Below are 18,887 nucleotides of genomic sequence, written 5' to 3'. Positions count from 1 at the left end.
GCCGAGGGTGGAACTTTGGAGACCGTGGCCAGAAGATCAGGACCCTCTGAAGTGGACTGTGAGGGGACAGGCGAAGAGGCAGAAGGAAAGCCTGGAGAGTGCAGGGCCACTGAGTCCAGAGCGGGGAGGTTTCAGGAAGGAGGCAGCCACCTAGAGGGCCTGGAGGTTGAGCTGGTGAGGGTGGTGAGACAGGGTATGAGATGGGGGGCTGGGGTGTAACTGTGGGAGGGTCTGCAGGGCCAGGCTCAGGGACCCGGCTGCCAGAGAAGGGGAGATGGGGCTTGGTCTTGCAGCCACCAGTAGCTTTGGCAGGTTTTTGAGCAGAAGAGTGACATGTCAAGAGCCAGGGCAGCAGTGAAGTGAATCGGAAGGAGAGGAGAGAGGTAGGAAGACCATGTGGGAAAGGTCTAGTGAGGGGCACTGAGGGCTTGAACTAGGCCATGACAAGAGGGAGGGTTGCCTGGGGTGACCTTATAGAGGTAAAATTGATAGGACTTGCCAACAGACTGCATAAGAGAACAAGGAATGAACAACGACCCTGTGGTTTTGACCTGGGTAAGTTGAATGGTGTCGCCATGAAAATAGAGAGGCCAGGTGGGGCTTGGTTGAAGGGGGAAGCCAATGAGTTAAAGGAGGTAAGGTGAGTTTGAAGGGCCCACGGACCAGACAGTTGAAGATACCCATCAAGCCACCAGGAGAGGTCAGCACTGGCCGTGAGAGCCAGGTGTGTACGCATCAATGATTAAAACCATGAACTTGGATAGTATTATCCAATCAAATCATGTCAGAGAGAAAAGATGTGGGCCAGGCATGGGTACTGAAGTATGACTCACGTTGTTTCCTCCACCTCTGATTTTCACTTGATTTGATTTTTGAGGCAAGATGACAGACAGCAGTCTTTGCCCCAGGGGAGTGCAGAGCTTCAGAGAATCCCCTGCTTGGTTGGTTGACTGATGGGCTGGTTGATCTGCTCTGTTCCTTGTTGTAGAAAGGATTTAAGGCATCTTAGGAAAACATCTGAAACAAGGCAGGAGATCACAAATGTGGGAGAAAGAAGAAAGGAAAGTGAGTTGGAGCCAGAATGACACTAAAAACCTAGGCAAGTTTGACAGTGATTGTACAGTAGCCACCTGGAAACATAAGCACCTGGGAAAGGGAAATGTCGTTCATCATATAATCTGTGTTTATAAAATTAAAAATTTCTCGGAAGTATAGCTCTTCTTGGTAGTATAGTTTCTGCTAGGAATTAGCTGTGTGACCTTAGGCAGGTCAGGTAACCTCTTCCAACCTCTGTTTGCTCATCTGTAAAATGGAGTCAATCGTGTCTATCCCATAGTGTTGTTGGGAAGGCTGAATGAGGGGTTGGGTGTGAAGCTCTGAGTATAGTGCCTGCCGGTCTGTGCCTGCACTGGGGACAGAGGCGGGGGAAAGGCGTGCCTTCCTCACACTCATCCCAGCAAGCCTCTGGGTCAGTATGAATTTTGAAGGTCAGCCAGTGGCTCTGGTCACCAGGATCTTCCCTGGCCACCCCTTCTGCCCAGAGCCAAACACCTTTAGTCACAGATTAGACTTGGCCTCAGTGAGTTCATCATGCGGCCAGGACTGCCTGTAACGCCATCAGTTTTGCATCACTGTGCACACCTGTGTTGACCTAGCATAGGCCAGGCATTCTCTTTATTCCACTCCGTGTGGCAGACCCTAGTTCTGGCGGCTCCAGGGTAAATGTATATTTTCATGTTTCTACCAATTGTGTAATTGTATGGGATTAAGAATAGTTTCATTTTAGCAGACGAAGATGTCCTGCTGCTTTATTTTACTTTCAATACAGGTCTGGTGTTCTGTGTTGAAGTGTCTGAGTCATATTTAAAGTGGACTTCTGTTTAATGCTTTCCTTAGGGTGAACCGTATCTGAACACGGCCTATGGGCACATGATCTGCTACTGGGATGGCTCTGCTCATTATCTGATGTATCTGGTGATGGTGGCAGCCATAGCCTGGGAGTAAGTCAGTTCGCCTGGTGGGTGTGCCTTTGTTACCTCAGCAATCGGTAGGCGGGTAGGTAAGGAAAATGGATGTAGAGAGGCACAGACACAGGCAGGTACACACGGACATGAATCTAGGGTCTGTGGAGACAAGTTAGACATGGCTTTATTTTTCCTTGTGTCACTGCCTTTCGAACATATGCCTCTGGATTTCTCCTCTGCCATGATGGACAGCTCGGGCAGACCCCCTAACTTTCTGATTATGTTCTCTTATAAGAGCAGTCTCATTTTCAGAAATTAAAGCCCAGCACATAGTAATTCAAAACTTCAAACTCCTATCAGTTCAGAGCTCTCTCTCCCTCCAGTTCAGGCTTACCCCTGAAGCTTAGCGGCCTAGCGGCCTGCTTTGAGGCTGGGGTGCGTGGTCTGTCCCTTGATTCCTTCTCAGCTTGCTCTGCGGCTGGCTCCTCTGGGAGCATGTGTGTATGTACATGGGGTTAAAGGAAGCGGGGCAGAGTCTAACACGACAATTGCTGTTTTCTGGGAATTGGTAGCCTCCGTTAGGACATGCTGGCTCTGTCTTGTGGGGCACATGTGTGGGTTCTTGGAGACCCCTACCACAGGAAGGAACGTCTGCATTACACTGATCCCTGAAATGAGCAATGCTCTCTCAGACTGAATTTGTGTGACTCTCCTGCCCGTGGTGGTACACCCACAGCTTCTTTCTGCTGGGGCCTCTGCAACCCAGGAGGCACGCCCTTTGGGGTGGGGATCCTTAAAAGATGGCTCAAGCCCAGCTACCTTCCCAGGCCTCCCCTTGGCTCCAGGTTAGAGAAAGCCGTGCATTTTGCCCCACACCAGGTTGAAACTCAGCTTGACCAGCTGTCCTGTGCCCCTCCCATGCCCTCAGTCATCCACTCAAGGACAGTTCCAACTAATTTCTGGACTTTTCTAGGCCCCCCCCGCCCATCTCTTCATGAATGTTCCCAAGCTCCAGGGAACACATCAGGTATTTCTGAGAATGCTCAGGCTCTGCTTGCTGCCAGGAGTGGGCCAGTGTTTCTGTGGTTCGGTTAGCATCCAGTTGGGGAGGAAGATTCTGGTCTGTCCCCCTGCTGACAATCCCAGTCACTGTGAACGGGCCTCTTGGGATCTGATGCATGTGGCCTGGGGGGTAGGGCAGGGCAGGAAGCACACAGTATTCTCCACTTCTCTTTCCCGTCAGAGAATCTCTTTTTGAATTTCTCATGGCCCCTTATGGAGGTGACTGTCAGTTATCAGTTGCAAACACTTTTTGTCAACATCGCCTATTAAGATTAGGGGTATGTGTCTAGCAGCTCCTTCAGAACATGGGGTAGGTATCACTTATTATACTTATCTCTGGGGCTTTAGCTAAAATCCTGTGACACCAGGGAAAGTCCACTTAACATCCTACTAATAATGGTTTAAAATATGGATCCAATTTTCTGTGAACCTTCTTTTTACTTTCATGCTGTGAGTTTCATAAGTAATAGTGAAATGCAGGACTCCTTTGATAGTGATGACCATGGTATGGTTTAATAGATCAGTGTAGCAAGCATAATTTCCTATTCAAAAGGACACAAAGAGGTTCTATAGCATATCACATATGGAAATGCAGTTTGATCACCAGGGTTCCTTGTATTTGATTTATTACTCTTGATTCAGTACATTTTGGCTCATGTACTTTACTAGTTAGAACAAAGATAATATTGTGGAGCATCTTATACTAATAGTATTCTAAGACAAATGTGTTAAGTCAGGATTTTTTTCATTACAGGGAAAGTTATAGAACCATTGGCCTATATTGGGTCGGATCTATTATTATGAGCATTGTTGTTTTTGTGCCAGGAAACATTGTAGGTAAGAAACTTTATCTTAAAGTTCACTTTCCTTTTCTGAAACAATAGGAATTGTTTTTAAATAGGGAAGCTATTTTGGTTGTAATAGAACCAAGAAATTCCAAGTATACCAAAAAAGCTGTTTTGCAGAATTACTCCTTTTCCCTTCCATCTCACCTTCTAAGAAATGCTTTTGAGCAGTTTTCAGAAGTATACACTGAACAATTAGACTATCTAATATCAGTGTTTCCTGACTTTTAGAAGGATCTAGTGGGGTAAGTATTGTGTTTATGGCTACATTCAGTGTGAAAATATTTCCTACAACTCTTTGTATTATATATAACTCTTGACACACCATGGGAACTTGATAAATGTACTTGAAAATTAAGATTCTTGAAAGCTAATGCAGAAGAGTTATTTATGCATGCAAGAAATCAGGATATTATATTGTCTATTTTTCAAGTACTGTAGATAGGGCATGCCTGTTAATAAACACCTAATAATTTTAAATTGACCTGTTTTTGGTCTCATTAAAAATACTGTCTGGCCTATATCAAAATTTTAGATGACTTGAGACGGGGAGGTGTTCTACATGTTGTGTTTGGATATACTTTTGACTTTCTCTTTTTTTCTCTTTTTTAAATAGGGAAGTATGGAACACGCATTTGCCCTGCTTTTTTCTTAAGCATACCATATACTTGTCTTCCTGTCTGGGCTGGCTTCAGAATCTATAATCAACCCTCAGAAAATTATAATTATCCCTCAAAGGTGATTTTATTAAGTTAAATGTAACCTGTTCTCAGACTCACAGGGCTCACTCATATCCACTGGATACTGGACTGAACCATGCCTCCAGGGATGGAGCCTTTGGAGCATTCGATCAGTGTGACTGTGCTGATTCTGCAGCATTGGTTCACACCTTAGTTACGGTAGCCAGAATGGTCTGTTTCTGCGTGAATAGATCTGCTTTGATTGGCCAGGCCATGCTTTTTGGAACTTCCTGTGCCAGGGGTTGCACTGGCTCTTCCCATCAGATTCCGCATTAGTGTGTGGAGCGTGAGGTTTGTCTGGGGCTGTTAACAGCCTGGAGTCTGAGCACCTGGGTACCTCTTTCAGAGATATCTATGCACTACTGCCCCAAAGGGAGGCTGGAGATATACTGCTGTTCCAGGTAGCACACACAGACATAGGGTCCGATTACCAAGAGATCCAGGCACATGGAGACTGGCTACAGGACGTCTTCTGAGACACCTCCCTTCCATTCACAGCCGAGGTGGTCAAGGTGAAACAATACTGGCCGGGCAGGTACTCTGTTAAGGTCTTCATTTCTAAGCTAGTGACATTTTTCTAAGTTTCTCTTCCTTTCATAGGTATTAGATCCTTAAGCAAGATCCTTTAAGCAAAATTGATATATGAAAATATGAGTTACTAGAGATAATCAGAACACGATTCTTCATTTTACAAAAAGACTTACAATAGAATTCATTAAAATACATTTTAATTTACAGACACTTCATTTGTAAACATTTAGACACATGCTATGTAAACTCAGCTTGGCACATTGACAACTGGTACTCCCTTACACCCTCTTGAGGAATGAGGTGGTTGTTAAAAAATAAGCGAACAGTAACCATAGCCTTGGTCCTCACTCGGCTCCACGTCAGTGTATCAACACCGTTCCGTTCATGTTGTAAGACACATAGACTGTTCATTTAAAAAAACTGTTAAAACACAGTGATGGCCGGGGAGAAATAGGCATTGTCATACAGTGCTGGTAGGAACATAAATTCAGAATCGCTCTGCAAAGCCACCTGGCAGTGTTATCAACCTTAACAAATCTAACTTTTTAATCTAGTAATTCTACTTCTAGGGCACTATCCTAAGAAAATCATCAGAGATGCTGTCAAAGATTTATGTACAAAGTTGCTCATCATCACATTAAGTGTAACAGTGAAAATGCCTAAATGTCCAATAATCAGAGATGTGGCACTTCCATGTGATGTTGTTTCAGAAGAATTTTTAATAATGTGATAAAGTACTGATAGGTAGATAGTGAGAGGCAAGAGAACAAATGCAAAATTGTTTATACATTATGTCCTAATTTTGTGAAAAAATAGATGTAGATTATACATCATACATACATATGTAGTACAGTGTATGTGTGTATCTATAACTATATATATGTGACTGGAAAATATAACAACTGTTAATAGAAGTATGATGGGTTAATGGTTTATTTTTTAAAAATGAATATATTTTACATTTATAATCATAAAAATGCTTTTTCAAAAAAAATATGGCCTCATAGAGCCAGAAGGGCCCTTTGAGATCACCTGGCCCAGTCTCATTTCACAGATGAGGAACTGAGACTTGAGGGGAGAAATTATTTTCCTGTTGCATGGCTAGTGGTTTTGAATCCTCAACGTTCTCTTATCACCCATCGTCATTGTATCTGTGTTTCAGTAGATCTCAGATTATTCTTTGGCACCTTGGGCCTGCTCATTAGTTACCAACTCTACTTTAGGTCATTCAAGAAATCCAAGCGAAAGATCTGCTGAGAAGACCATGTGATTTAATGCTGGTTGTGTGTCTCCTTCTGGCAACTGGATTTTGCCTGTTTAGAGGCTTGGTAAGCATAAGAGATCATAATAACATAAAGTATATTTTTAATCAGATTTCCTAGTGCACTAACAAAACATACCTCCCATTAGAGCCTGGAGGCCTGGAGCTGCTTCCTGACTCTCCTACCCTCACCCCAGACCTCTCCTCCCAGAGGGGTAGGTCCCTTCTGGGCTGCTCCATACCACCTCCTTCAGGTCCTTGGATCAAGCTCTGTACCTGAAAAATTAGCCATGAGTCTCATTCTCTTGGTTCCTTTGATGTTTCTGATTTGAGTATCTTTGGTAAGGGTGGTAACTTAAGACTAGTCAGACTGTGGCACAGAGCATCCATGTGTTCTCAGGAGTAGGGAGATGGGATTGAGGAAGGGGTACCAGAGTACAGTGTTAGACTCCTGGCCATTTACTAGCTGTGTGGCCTTGGAAAAACCACTTAACCTCTTTGATCCTCAGTTTCTTCCTCTGTAAAATAACAGTACCTACCTTACAGTACTGTTTGAAGATTAAATGAGAGGGCCTTATACCTAATAAGCGCTCAGTAAGTGATTGCTCTTACTATTTTTATTGATCGAGGATCCTTCACAATATCCCAGTTGCATGGTTTATTCTCAGTAGCAATAAATTTGAGCAGCCAGAATTATACGGGTAATTATATTCAGCTTTAATGACAATTACTGTTCTAAGGCTGCTGGCATTGCACAGCAGTTGGGGGGCAGAGTGGCAAGTGTAAACTGATGCAGCTGATTCATTGTTTTGGGGCGGCTAGCTGGGTCGGGGTGAGTAGCCTTAAGAGCTGTCTCCCTCTTTGGATCATCAGAAACTTCCTGGAGCAGAGTTGGCTAATAGGAGTGGCATGGGGAAGGGAAGTAAAGGAGAAAGCAGGGCCATAGGCTGTGCTCGGACCACAGAGCACTGAAACCATTCTTTGTTTAGTTTGCTGTAATTCCTAACGTCAAAAGAACAAAAACAGCAACAATAAAAATGAGCCCCAACTGTTTTCTTGCATAGCCATCTCCACTCCCCTGTGCACATGAGAAAAACGTGTGCATGGGCGAGTGTGTACCCTTTGGTAGGTGGGGCTTTTAGGTTGGGGCCCATTTTTACCAACTCTGCCACTGACGTGTTCATGTTATTTAGGCGGGACAACATTTATGGCTAAGGACACAAGGAATGGTACCTGAGGGAGGTGACTCAGAGGGGACCCAGTAATGTGCCAGAGAGACACTTTGTCTGTTCTGTGGCCTAAAGTCTACTCTGCCGTGACTAAATCTGCTCTGCCCTCTTTCAAAGTGGATACAGGAGGTGGCTTCAGAGAGGACCTCACTTTCAAATCATTATCCTTTACTGCCCCCAAAGGCCATTTACTCTGTGAGGCACTGGAGATAGGAGGATGCTATTTCTGAATCTTGCAAAGCACAGTTAAGATGAATTCGGTATAGAAATGTACTTTTCTTCCTGCCGGGAATAGTTGGTGAGTTATTCCCAGGAAAAGTGAAACTGATGATCTAAAGCAAGCTGTGCTTTGGTTAGCCAAACCTAGACATTTAAACTGAATACTCGGAAGATCCCAAGAACAGGGCATTAGTTTCCATTTCCTTCTCCACTATTAACCTCTACTTAATCTCTTCAGAGTAAATCTGTAGAATATTTATTTTCTTTCCTTTTTTACTGATGAGCTTCTAAAATAGCTTTTGTTAAACAGAAAGCAGCTTGTGACTAAACCTGGCACGTTTAGCCTTATCAGCAAACATAAGAACCAGATGTGACTGTATCTTTATAATGCATTCATTTTTGTCCGTAGATTGCTTTGGATTGCCCAGCTGAGCTCTGCCGATTATATACGCAATTTCAAGAGCCCTACCTAAAGGATCCTGCTGCTTATGCTAAAATCCAGGTCAAGTAGTTATGAAGCCTAAGATTTTTCTAAAATTAATTTTCTTTTTTTTTTTTTAAAGAATGGGAAAATGTGATACCATGTAGGAAATAGGAGTTAAGGTTTTCTAAGGCGAAAATGTTAATTGATGAAAATGTTGTGCTTTTCGTAAGGCCAGATTAACTATTAGTTTACTGATGACGTTATTCCTCTGTTCAATGTAGATGCTGGCGTATCTGTTCTATTCCGTCCCTTACTTTGTGATGGCGCTCTATGGCTTGGTGGTTCCTGGATGCTCCTGGATGCCTGACATAACACTGATACATGCTGGAGGTGTAGCTCAGGTACTAAGAATATGCTGTTAAGAAAGTTTATTGGGGATGTGGCTGTCATTGTTGAGTGTCTAAAAAATATCTCTGCTCCGTGTTTTAGGGTTGGGAACAGTTATTAGATATGTTGTGCCCTTTGCTTTACAGTTCTTTGGAAGACATTTCTGCATTATTTAAATCTCATAATCTGGTAGGTGTGCCATTCAGTTATACAGATGAGGAAACTGAGGCCCAGCAAGGTTAAATGATTTGTTCAAGGTCACATACCCAGCAAGCGGCACTGCTGTTTCCCAGTCTCTGAACACCACAGCTACTAAAAGAGAATTGAGAGCTGTTATCATTAAGATGTCTATCTGAATTTAAGATTTCAGAAGTTCACTATATTATGCTACACAGGACCAGGGAAACTGGTTTTAAAAAAGTTCTGCTCCTGGGAAGCTGGGCCTGTCATCCCATTCCTCCCCTCTGCTACTTAGCCAAGCCTCTGGCCTACAGTAGATGTTCAGTGAATGCTTACTTCATTGAACTGGGAATGAAATTATCTATGGAATTATCATTCAAAGCATATTTTTATAAGATAACAACCTATCAAAACAAATTGATCTTATGAACAAGGAAGAAAATTATTTTGTTCTTTTCTTACTGTAAATTAGAAAACCCAAGTGAACTCATCTTTTAAAATCATTATCTTTGTCCCGCTCTTTTTAAGCAGGCATAAAAATGAGGTTCATCCAGGAACTCTAGGCATATACAGTTAATTATACTTACGGTATAATTATGATGGCAAAAAGACACACTAGAATTTACAGGCTTTAAAACCAGTAACAGCATTTATGGGTTAATACACGGGGCTCAATCTTTGCAGTCTGAGGTACTTCTTCTTAACTATAGAATTAGAATATAAATATCAAAAAAAGTTGATGCAGTATTCAGAAGTAATGGTTCCTGTCCTTTCCTTGAAGGACATAAGGAAAGAGAATTAGTATGTACCCTCTGCAGACCTCTGAATACCTTATTTCTCAGGCCTTGGTGTGGGTTTTTATTTCCATATCTTTCAATACCAACTATAAGGTGATGACTTTTCATTTCCCATCTTTAGCTCAAACTGTTCCCAGACTCTTATATTTAATTCCGAACTCCTTCTTTTCACTTGGGTGTCTTACTGACGTCTCAGATTTAATGTCTAAAATAGGACTCCTGATCCGCCCCACAACTTCTCTTTCATCTCCCCATCTCTGAAAATAGCCCTTCCTGGCATCCAGCAGCTCAAGTCAAAAATGTGGAGTAGTTCTTTACGCTTCCCATTCCCTTACCGTCTACATGTAGCCCATCACTAGGTCGGGTTAGTTCTCTTGCCAGAGTACTTTGCAAATCCACCACTTTTTTACAGCTCCACTGCCACTACGATGGTCTGAGCTTACTTCATGCAAGGCAAGCCATGCTAAGTGTTTTACTTACCTATTTGTGTAAAGACAGGCTGTGTGCTCTGCTGGAGTAGCAAATACCCAGTGGTTAAAAATAAAGTTTTATTTATTGCTTGTGCAAAGATCATGTGGGATATTTTCAAAAGTCAGGCCTGGCACTGACCCAACTGCAGAGGAGGCTGATACATGTGGTCTTCCTGTCTGCCTCAGAAGAAACTGTGTGAACACATAGCATCATCTCTGCAAGTTTTTCAAAAGCCTCACTTAAAGATAAGCAGGCCGAGACCCAGGGTAGTTACTTGCCTAAGGTCACAAAGTTACTAGAAGAGGGATATAAAATCCCATCTGACTCCAAAGCCCATATTCTTCTCTGTTGTGTTATCCCTCTCCTCATGCAAACAACCAACTATGCTCCAGAATCCTACAGCAGAGTAAGACTTTGTACGTGGCATGTAGGAGTTAGAGGACCTTCTGGGAGTGGGAGGCAATGACACCTGAGCTGTGGGCTTTACTGGCTGAATAGACTTGAAAAGACTGTGGAAGCGTTTAGATGTTGGAGTGTGCCCTGGTTAGAGGGTACAGAGGGCCTCCCACTCGCCCCACTCTTACCAGCCCCTTGATTAGATTGTTCAGGGTTCAACATCTACTCATTACCCGTGTGCTCTGCCTGCACAATCCAGCTTCCTCTGCATGCCATGTACCTTGGTCTGCCCTGCACCAGGCCCTGATGCAGGAACACCGAGTGTCATCAGCTAGGAGGCTGGCAAGAGTGAGGCCAAGTGTTGGACCTGGTCAAGTCTCAGGAGACAACTTGAGAACTAGGCAGAAGACCTAGGCCAGGGCCTAGCCATGTGCACAGGGTCAGCAGAGTCAGGAGGCTTAGGATGGTCAGAGCTTGGGGGCGAATGGGTACTTAAATCTGTAACAGTAAGATGAACGCTACCCTGTACCTGCTAGTGAGGCTAAGCTTGCAGACAGGCACCTGTGACTCCAGCCAGGAGGTTCTGGGAAAGGCAGTGTGGATAGCAGAGCGGCTGGCAGCAGCAGTGGCAGTTTCAGCCATACGCCAGGCCTTGAAGAAATCTCTGGTCTCATCCATCACTGCCCAATTTGCAAAGGTAGCCTGAGGCTGTCAACTAGATTCTATCAATGTCAGAAGGATGTTTCTCCCAACCCAACAGAAGAATGGTGTGATCTGAGAATTATGTGTCTGACATTCCCATAACTCTTAGCTGGGCTTTAATATCTACCTATTCAGAGTGTTCAGCCTATGGAAAAGTTACAGATCATACTGCAACAAAACAGTGCATATGAAGCGAATACTTGCTCACGAAATGAATTCTCATCTTGAGAGGATATCGGACACATTCATCATAGAAGCTCTCCATTACCTTGATTAGCACCCCGAGCTTGCTAAAACTGCCATTCCTAATTTAGAAGCTTTATGTATTCATGATCCCACTAACTTTATCAATGCTTTTATTGTAAGATCTAGTGAACTCCCAAGAACCTGTGACTTAATAATAAGAAAAAAATCCTTGAAAAACTTCTTGACCAGTACAAGTCAATGGAAAACATGGTTAGTAGTCATTAGGTCCCTCATTTCAGACCATTTAGGAATCTGCCAAACCTGCTGCCTTCAGAAATCAAAAGATAAATCAAAAGGTAAACTAAAATGCAATAAAACCAGGACACATTTTACACCGAAGAGTTCCACTGGGGACTTTAACCCAAGGGTCTTTTCATATAAAATTAAAGTTTCAAGTCTAATTTGAAAAGTATTACAGGCTGTTTAGATCTACTTATTAGCATTTTTAATCAATTGAAGAATTTTTCTCTGCTAAAATATCACTGAAAATTAAAAGAAAAGATATAGTTAATATGGTTAAGACCATGAGCTCTGGAGGCAGACTGGTTCGAATCTCATTCACTGATCACTTCAGTGACCTTGGTCACTCACCTCTTTGATCCCGTTTCCTCTTCTATAAAGTAAGAATAATAATAGTACCTTTCTCATAGAGCTGCTGTTAAGGATTTTATGAGGTAATATGTGTAAAGGGCGTAGAGCAGTGCCTGGCACATTATAAGCTGTGGGCCTCTTTGTTGCTTTTGTTAATGTTGTTGTTAGAAGCTTCCCAGTAAGAGTTCGGAGGAGAAATGCCTTATGTTGCTCAGAAGATACATTAATCTGTAGCTGTGTGTTGTGTATAATTACCTAAAAATCAGAGAAACTGGAAGAAAGCTCTGGGACAGATTCACAGTGGGTTTGGCAGGGAGCCTGCCATGCCATCCAATTAACAGCTCGCAGCCATGGAAGCAGGAGCAGTTCCACTTCAGTCAGGCAATGCCAGTGCCCCTTCCCACCTGCTGCCTCAGACTCTCCCACCCCCTGGCTATGCAGGTGCCACATACTTTCTCACAAAAGGGTCTGGAGGCTCATCTGTGGATAATTTGGTTGTCAAGAGTTGACTCTACTGGGGGACAAGTTTTATTAAGTTTTTTCCTTTATGGAAGCCTTTAAGAAAACCTGAAAGTAAAGGTTTAGGAAGAACATGGATAATTGGGATACTAAAGCAAATCTCATTTTAATCATTTGCTTCTGATGTGATTCATCACTAAACATCTTTTTTAGTATTAAAACTAGAGCTTGGGTTTAATGTCTTTGTACATGCTTGTTGTCCTTTGGTGGAGACAGTCTTGAAATTGTCAAGAGATCAGCAAGGGAATCTAAAAACAAAGGGCCCCGGTTTTCAAGCAGGTAGAGTGCCAGATCATGAGCAAGTATTTCACTTGGGTTTTGTATCTGTCTGTGGAAGAGCTCCATGTGCTTGGCACTGTCCTAAGCACTTGACAAAGATCAACTCATGGAACCTGTATAACAATCCTATGAGGTGGACTCCTGCTTTTCAGGTGAGGAGCCAGAGGTAGTTACATACCTAACACAAGGTCATATTGCTGGTTTTCGGTGAAGCTGGGATTTGACGCTGTCAATCTGGTTCCAGATTCAGTGTTCTTAACCACAAGACTATGGCGCTCAGAAAACCCTAAGAAACGGTAACACGGTTCTAGATTAGCTATTTATACCGAATCAGCCAAATAACCTGGCTACTGTCCCAATGTTCACATTAGTTTTTGCCTATAATATTTATGTGGGCACACAAAACTCTTTCAATTCTCCTTTCTGGAACCAAGATTGTGATTTTTAGTCAAATTCTTTCCAGGCTGTCTCTATAGGAAAACACAGCTATTAAAATTTAACTTTTTTCTTTGACTTTATTGCCTCATTTTCCATCCCAACCATCCATTCTTAAAAAAAAAAAAAAAAACCCAAAGTAAATCTCTTAACTAAATTTAAGGTGAAAAATGATTTAGAATGAAGTAGAAGAAAAATTATTAGGGGCTCAACCTCACATCACTGAATTTTGGAGAAATTTCTGGGACCCATAACTTGAACATGTCATCTTGGCCATGTGTCAGTTCAGCAGCACTGAGGTCACCAAGCCACCAGATCCTACTAGCACAGTGCTCAGGCTGAGCTCTTCAGCCCTGTCATAAGGAGGTCTCATGTGCTGGTGGGAAAATCACCCAGGAGACACGGTGCAGCCCCTTAGCAGCTATGTGCTTGGGAAGGGAACCCTTCTCAAGTGAGACTGAGGGTTTTCTGAAACTTCAGCACCCTGGAAACTGGACACCATATGTCTTGGGAGGAAGCTATGGTTGGATTGCTCACTCAGCTAGAGGTGAGGCCACTGTAAATACACCCACTAGAACCATGAGCAGTACTGGAACTGCAGAAAATTGGCCTCAGGCTCTTTCTCTCAATTACATACCTCTTTTGATTAGAAATGCAATCATCTTTGCCCCTTGTTAAACAATTTTGAAGCAAAAGGCCTACAAAAATAGATATAAAAATAGAGAAATGCTTTGTAGAAGCTTTTTTGTATTTTGACAGTCACAAGACCATTACTGTTGAACGTTTATTGAGCTCTAACAATGTGATAGGTGCCACAGAAAACATCAGACACAGTACCTGCCCGGTGGGCTTACAATCTAATCTAAGGACACGATCATTTTTTAATGTTGCCATGAGTTTGCTGTTTGTGAAAATGAGGTATTAACTGCACCGGTTAGTGCAGCAAAAAAGCCTACGAAATCAGACTCTTTAGCAGGTTCCCTATGCAAGTAGGCATGATTGCTCATATTATTCTCTCAAACTATGGTCCGCATTTCCCCAAATTTGGTGATTTTTGAGATGTGTATAAGTGTCTATAAAGATAGACACCAAATGCACATTTCTTAAAACCATGGTTCAAATCTGGCCTCTAGTCCAGAAGAAAAAATTTAGTTACAATATTCAGAAAAATACTGTTATTCAAAATAGGCCCTAGAAGAAAATAGTGACGGGGGCCAAGTTCCTGTTCAGTGTTCCTAGAATGTCCACAAGAGCAGCTCCTCAGGGCAGCCTCTCAAATGCCCTTTACTCTCAAGGTGTTTTGTCTTCATAGCCCAGAGATGAAATATTTAACGTTTGCTGGGTTCTGTTTGGGCATGTGCCCCGGGGGAGGTGTGTTTGAGGGCAGAGCCCTCTCAGTGCCTCACAGATCACAATGCAGACAGACGATTCCTGCGTTGGCATTGGCGTTGGTCCCTGGGTCCTTGGCAACACACCACACTAATTTAATTTCTATCTCCAGAAAGCAGCAAAACTACCAGAGGCCCCCAGAATGTATCAGTAACTTGCAAAAATGTAACCTGTTAAAATCTGTCACTGATACAATCTGTATACATACTGCTTATGAAAACTTGTCCTTTGCTCATCATAGTAAAGTCAAGTGCTAAGTAACACTTTTATCTGTGTTAACCACTTAGCAGAATAAACTGATTTATTAACCACTTAGCAGAATAAACTGATTTCATATGGAAGGAAATGTAAGATAACTCATATGTATTTAAAGCAAATTATTTAGTTTTCATTCTTGTTACTTCTGTGCCTTCTTTAGATTATAGTATCTTCTGTCTCTTCACTTTGATCCTGATGAACTAAGTCACCACTTACTACATTTAGATTCCCAATCCTTTGTGTATATCTTGAATTTCAGTAAGATATGAAATGCAGACTCCAGGACTGCATTCTGTAATGATACAAGGATCCTGAGGAAATACTTTCACAGAAGCCTTTTCTAATAGATTCCCCTGTGCTTACGAAAAGTATCAAAAAAGACCAACTGGCACATTCTGAATGTATGTTCTCAACAAGTAATCTAAGTACAAATGGGAAGCTCTTGCCTTTCTGTTTTGTAAACTCAGATTATGCTGACAAGCCATACTTCTAAATAATTTGATTTGAAAAGGTTGCCTGCATGTATATTTGCCATTTTATAAAGAGCAACCAAATCCCTACGCCCACCCTTATCTTACAAAACAACACTTAGTATTTTTTAAGTTGCATAAAAAAACAAATATGTGAATAAATAAACAAACAAATGCATAATGAAGGCTTTGAGCTCTTGCTCCAAGGAGTAGGTGAAAGAACTGATAAATGAAGCTGAGGCCCTCTCTCAGTGCTTCTCTTTAAATAGTTAGGCTAAAAATATTTTAAGCTGTCTAAACTCTGTACTTGCTTCATTTTAATTGGAACACATTTTGTGAGCCACAACTGAGTTCCTATATAGGATATCTCCAGAAGGTAAATCAGGAAAAAGCAGATTTTATTCAGATTTTTTGTCAAATTGAGCCACTACTGTTTGGTATGGGGGCACTAGATGCGTTAAAAAACAGCTAGCCTGATAAAGACGTGCTAAAGGTTTACTTTATTTGAAAAGTTAAGTCAAGAATAGCCCTAAATTCAATGAAATACTGAAGACGATGGATTGTTTGCAAGTCCTGGTTTTGAGGGCACAGGAGCATGGTCTGAATAAACCATTCAGAACTCATCGTGCATCCAACTAAACACAAAATTCATGCTTACCACCCCCCCCCCTTTTTTTAATGCCACAGGCTCAGTTTTCTCACATCGGTGCTTCTCTTCATGCTAGAACTGCTTATGTCTACAGAGTCCCTGAAGAAGCGAAAATCCTTTTTTTAGCATTAAACATAGCATATGGAGTTCTTCCTCAGCTCTTGGCCTATCGCTGTATCTACAAACCAGAGTTCTTCATAAAAACAAAGGCAGATGAAAAAGTTGAATAAAAGCATTATTTTATGTTCTTTCTCTCTAGATTACTGACTTTTGTTATTTTGGTACCAATATTTGGTCCCATTCCACTCTCTTCCCATACAGGAACATTTAAGAATACATAAATTCTTGCTCCGTACTGTATATGTGAGCTATCATAGGAATTATGTGGATAAATTTTCTTTTTTTGAAGGAAAATTGAAGTTATTCAGAAAGCTTGTTTAAAGAAATATATTTCAAGTTATTTGTGAATAAACTTGACCACCTATCTCAATATTCTGTTTGCACACTTTAAATATAAGTGAAAAATTACAATTTAGCTCCTATAATAGTGAGCATGAAAAGGAAACTGTTCAAAAGTGAAAATGGTCTATGCATATTAAAAATTTCAAAGTAGCAAATACAGATGGAGAAATATTTTTGCATATAAGATCTATATGTTTCATTATCAACCTCAATATAAAAGACAAATTATCAGAATATTTAAAAATGTTGTTTGAAAAATGTTTTCCCAAGGAAAGTATATTATTTACTGCTGTTTCAAAAATTGCTTTTACTGAAATTTTTCTGTGAGTCTAAGTAGCTAAGGAGGGATCTATAACTTTATCATTACCCTTATTTTATTGATGACTGGAAATGTTTCTATTGTATTTCTGTGTATATTTTTAATAAATTATTTTTGGTCTTTTATGAAGACAAATCTTACTAAATTTGAAACATTTTGTATATTTTTTTTCAGAAAAAGTTCTGTAGTCTTTACGCCTTTTGTTTTAAAAATCTGTCAGCTATATTTCCAGTTCAAAATGTCATCTACATTCTCATGTTTTAGTGTGAGCAATGAAGAGGACTTTTCATGAATTAATTAAATTTCATTACTTTTAAATTAAAATATTCAAAATTAAAAAGTACCTTTTAAGGAAAAAGAAGTGGACTGGCATTCCTACTATCTTTTAATGAACTTTTCATATTTGGAAATGTGAGTGAGTATAATAGAGGAAAGTCAATATTTGCTAAAAGTCAGAGAAACAAAGCAAAAATCCAGCCGCCGCCTCAGAGCCCGGGAGTGGTAAGTGGCGCTTTCATGCCCTCAGCTGCCATCATCGCCACCACCACCACCACTACCATCATCATCATCAATGGCCCTAAGCTTTTAGGGCCACTCATGTTTTTCCTTCATGTTATTTACAAGCTCTTCACCAAAATAAGAAAACCAAAAGAAAATGGGGTCCAAATCACTGCATGGATAATGTCAAGTGTGTGAATTTAGGGTCCACTGAACTGGTAAGTATCTTAGACGTGCAAGCAATCATGTAGCCAGTTCCTCTCCCTCCCCACAGTGTTTAAAAAAAACCCTAAAATCCATAGAGTGTTTAAAAAAAAAAGAAAACCCTCACCTGCACTTGATTCTATTGTCAACTTGCTGTTAACAATTTTTGCTTTAATATATGAATTACATTAATACCTCACATTACATATATGAAGCCAAATTACACTAACTTAGTTGTTTACAACCTCAAACCTTACTCCCAGTACACATTCCAATAAATTTATTCTGTAAAAACAATACATTTTTTTGTTTTTGATTTTTTTTTTACAGTAAACTTTTCAACTACAAACCTCGAATACGCGAAAGATGTTCCAAGGACAAGCATAACAGGACTGATAAAACCCAAACTGACTAAATGTGTTCTCACAATATAAGCTGGCATAAAAATAAATAAAATTTTCTGTTATCACAATTGCAACAATAATGTACACATAATAATGGTTTGTGGATGAGTATTAACTATTCTAATTCTAGTTCCAAAAGAAAACAACCGATCATTTTAAAAGTCTATATTTAAAAGTCAATGCTTTGTCTTACTTCCCATAGGGCTACTGCTGATTCCAGCTTTAAAATGTAAAGAATCCAGCTTGAGTGATTAGCTCAAATTGTATTGAGATTGGGAAAAAATAAATCATTGCCTTTATTTTGGAGTAACACAAAAGACTCACTAACTTCACATATAGAAACTGAGTTTGTGTACGTTAACAACATGAGTTTTGAGAAGTATAAGCTGTCAACTAGCTATTTCTAATACGGAATAGATATTTTACAATATGATTAAACTTTACACATGGCCTCAAAACTGAAGAACAATTTTAAGTTTATCTTCAATATGCCAACATTGTGTATCTAGGAATTGGTTCCTGGGTTCTGTCACAGAGAGGAAATCCCTTAAGCATTATGTTGAGTGGTCATTTTAAAAAATGCTAATTTATATTTAACTGAGTGTTTGGTGATGGTGGAGTAAAGGCAGGAGACTGATGAACATAACTGCCTTGATAAAGGATCCTAGACTTGTATAAGCTTGTGCAAAAATCTGGATAATCCTTAGTGGTTAAGGGCAACTTCATGCAACCAAATAACATGAAATTAAATCAATAACCTTAAAAAAGGCTAAAATGTCTTTTTTCCCCCAAACACAACAGAGAGGAATGTGAATAATGTACATACAAACTGGGGTTCTGTCAATGACAACAAGGACTATGTGTTGGTTCATATCAAATCCAAGAATATTAGACAACCAAACGTATAACCTTCTTGTGGTTTTCTTAATATGCAGCATTCATTATGGTAGTTAGGT

The 18,887-nt window shown here is 40.8% G+C and overlaps 2 protein-coding genes across 3 annotated transcripts in view; one reads left to right on the top strand and one right to left on the bottom strand.

Moving 5' to 3' along the window:
• TM6SF1 (transmembrane 6 superfamily member 1) overlaps window positions 1-17,974 on the top strand; it is a 27,317-nt gene extending 9,343 nt beyond the window's left edge. The window contains exons 4-10 of one of the 2 annotated variants that reach the window (XM_079914074.1): window positions 1,897-2,000; window positions 3,781-3,863; window positions 4,488-4,609; window positions 6,366-6,470; window positions 8,261-8,353; window positions 8,557-8,676; window positions 17,858-17,974. In XM_079914074.1, the coding sequence (XP_079770200.1) occupies window positions 1,897-2,000; window positions 3,781-3,863; window positions 4,488-4,609; window positions 6,366-6,470; window positions 8,261-8,353; window positions 8,557-8,676; window positions 17,858-17,860 (630 nt within the window). In that variant the 3' untranslated portion in view covers window positions 17,861-17,974. Of the gene's footprint in view, window positions 1-1,896; window positions 2,001-3,780; window positions 3,864-4,487; window positions 4,610-6,365; window positions 6,471-8,260; window positions 8,354-8,556; window positions 8,677-16,082; window positions 17,344-17,857 lie in introns of those variants that run through there. The other variant, XM_079914073.1, reaches the window with a different exon arrangement.
• The window catches only part of HDGFL3 (HDGF like 3), a 75,007-nt gene continuing 73,650 nt past the window's right edge, over window positions 17,531-18,887 (bottom strand). Inside the window, exon 6 of the mRNA XM_079914076.1 lies at window positions 17,531-18,887. Coding sequence (XP_079770202.1) covers window positions 18,882-18,887 — 6 coding nt within the window. The 3' untranslated portion in view covers window positions 17,531-18,881.

Source organism: Stenella coeruleoalba (genome assembly GCF_951394435.1).
Source record: "Stenella coeruleoalba genome assembly, chromosome: 2".
Lineage (NCBI taxonomy): Eukaryota > Metazoa > Chordata > Mammalia > Artiodactyla > Delphinidae > Stenella > Stenella coeruleoalba.
This window is presented reverse-complemented; position numbering and strand designations above follow the sequence as displayed.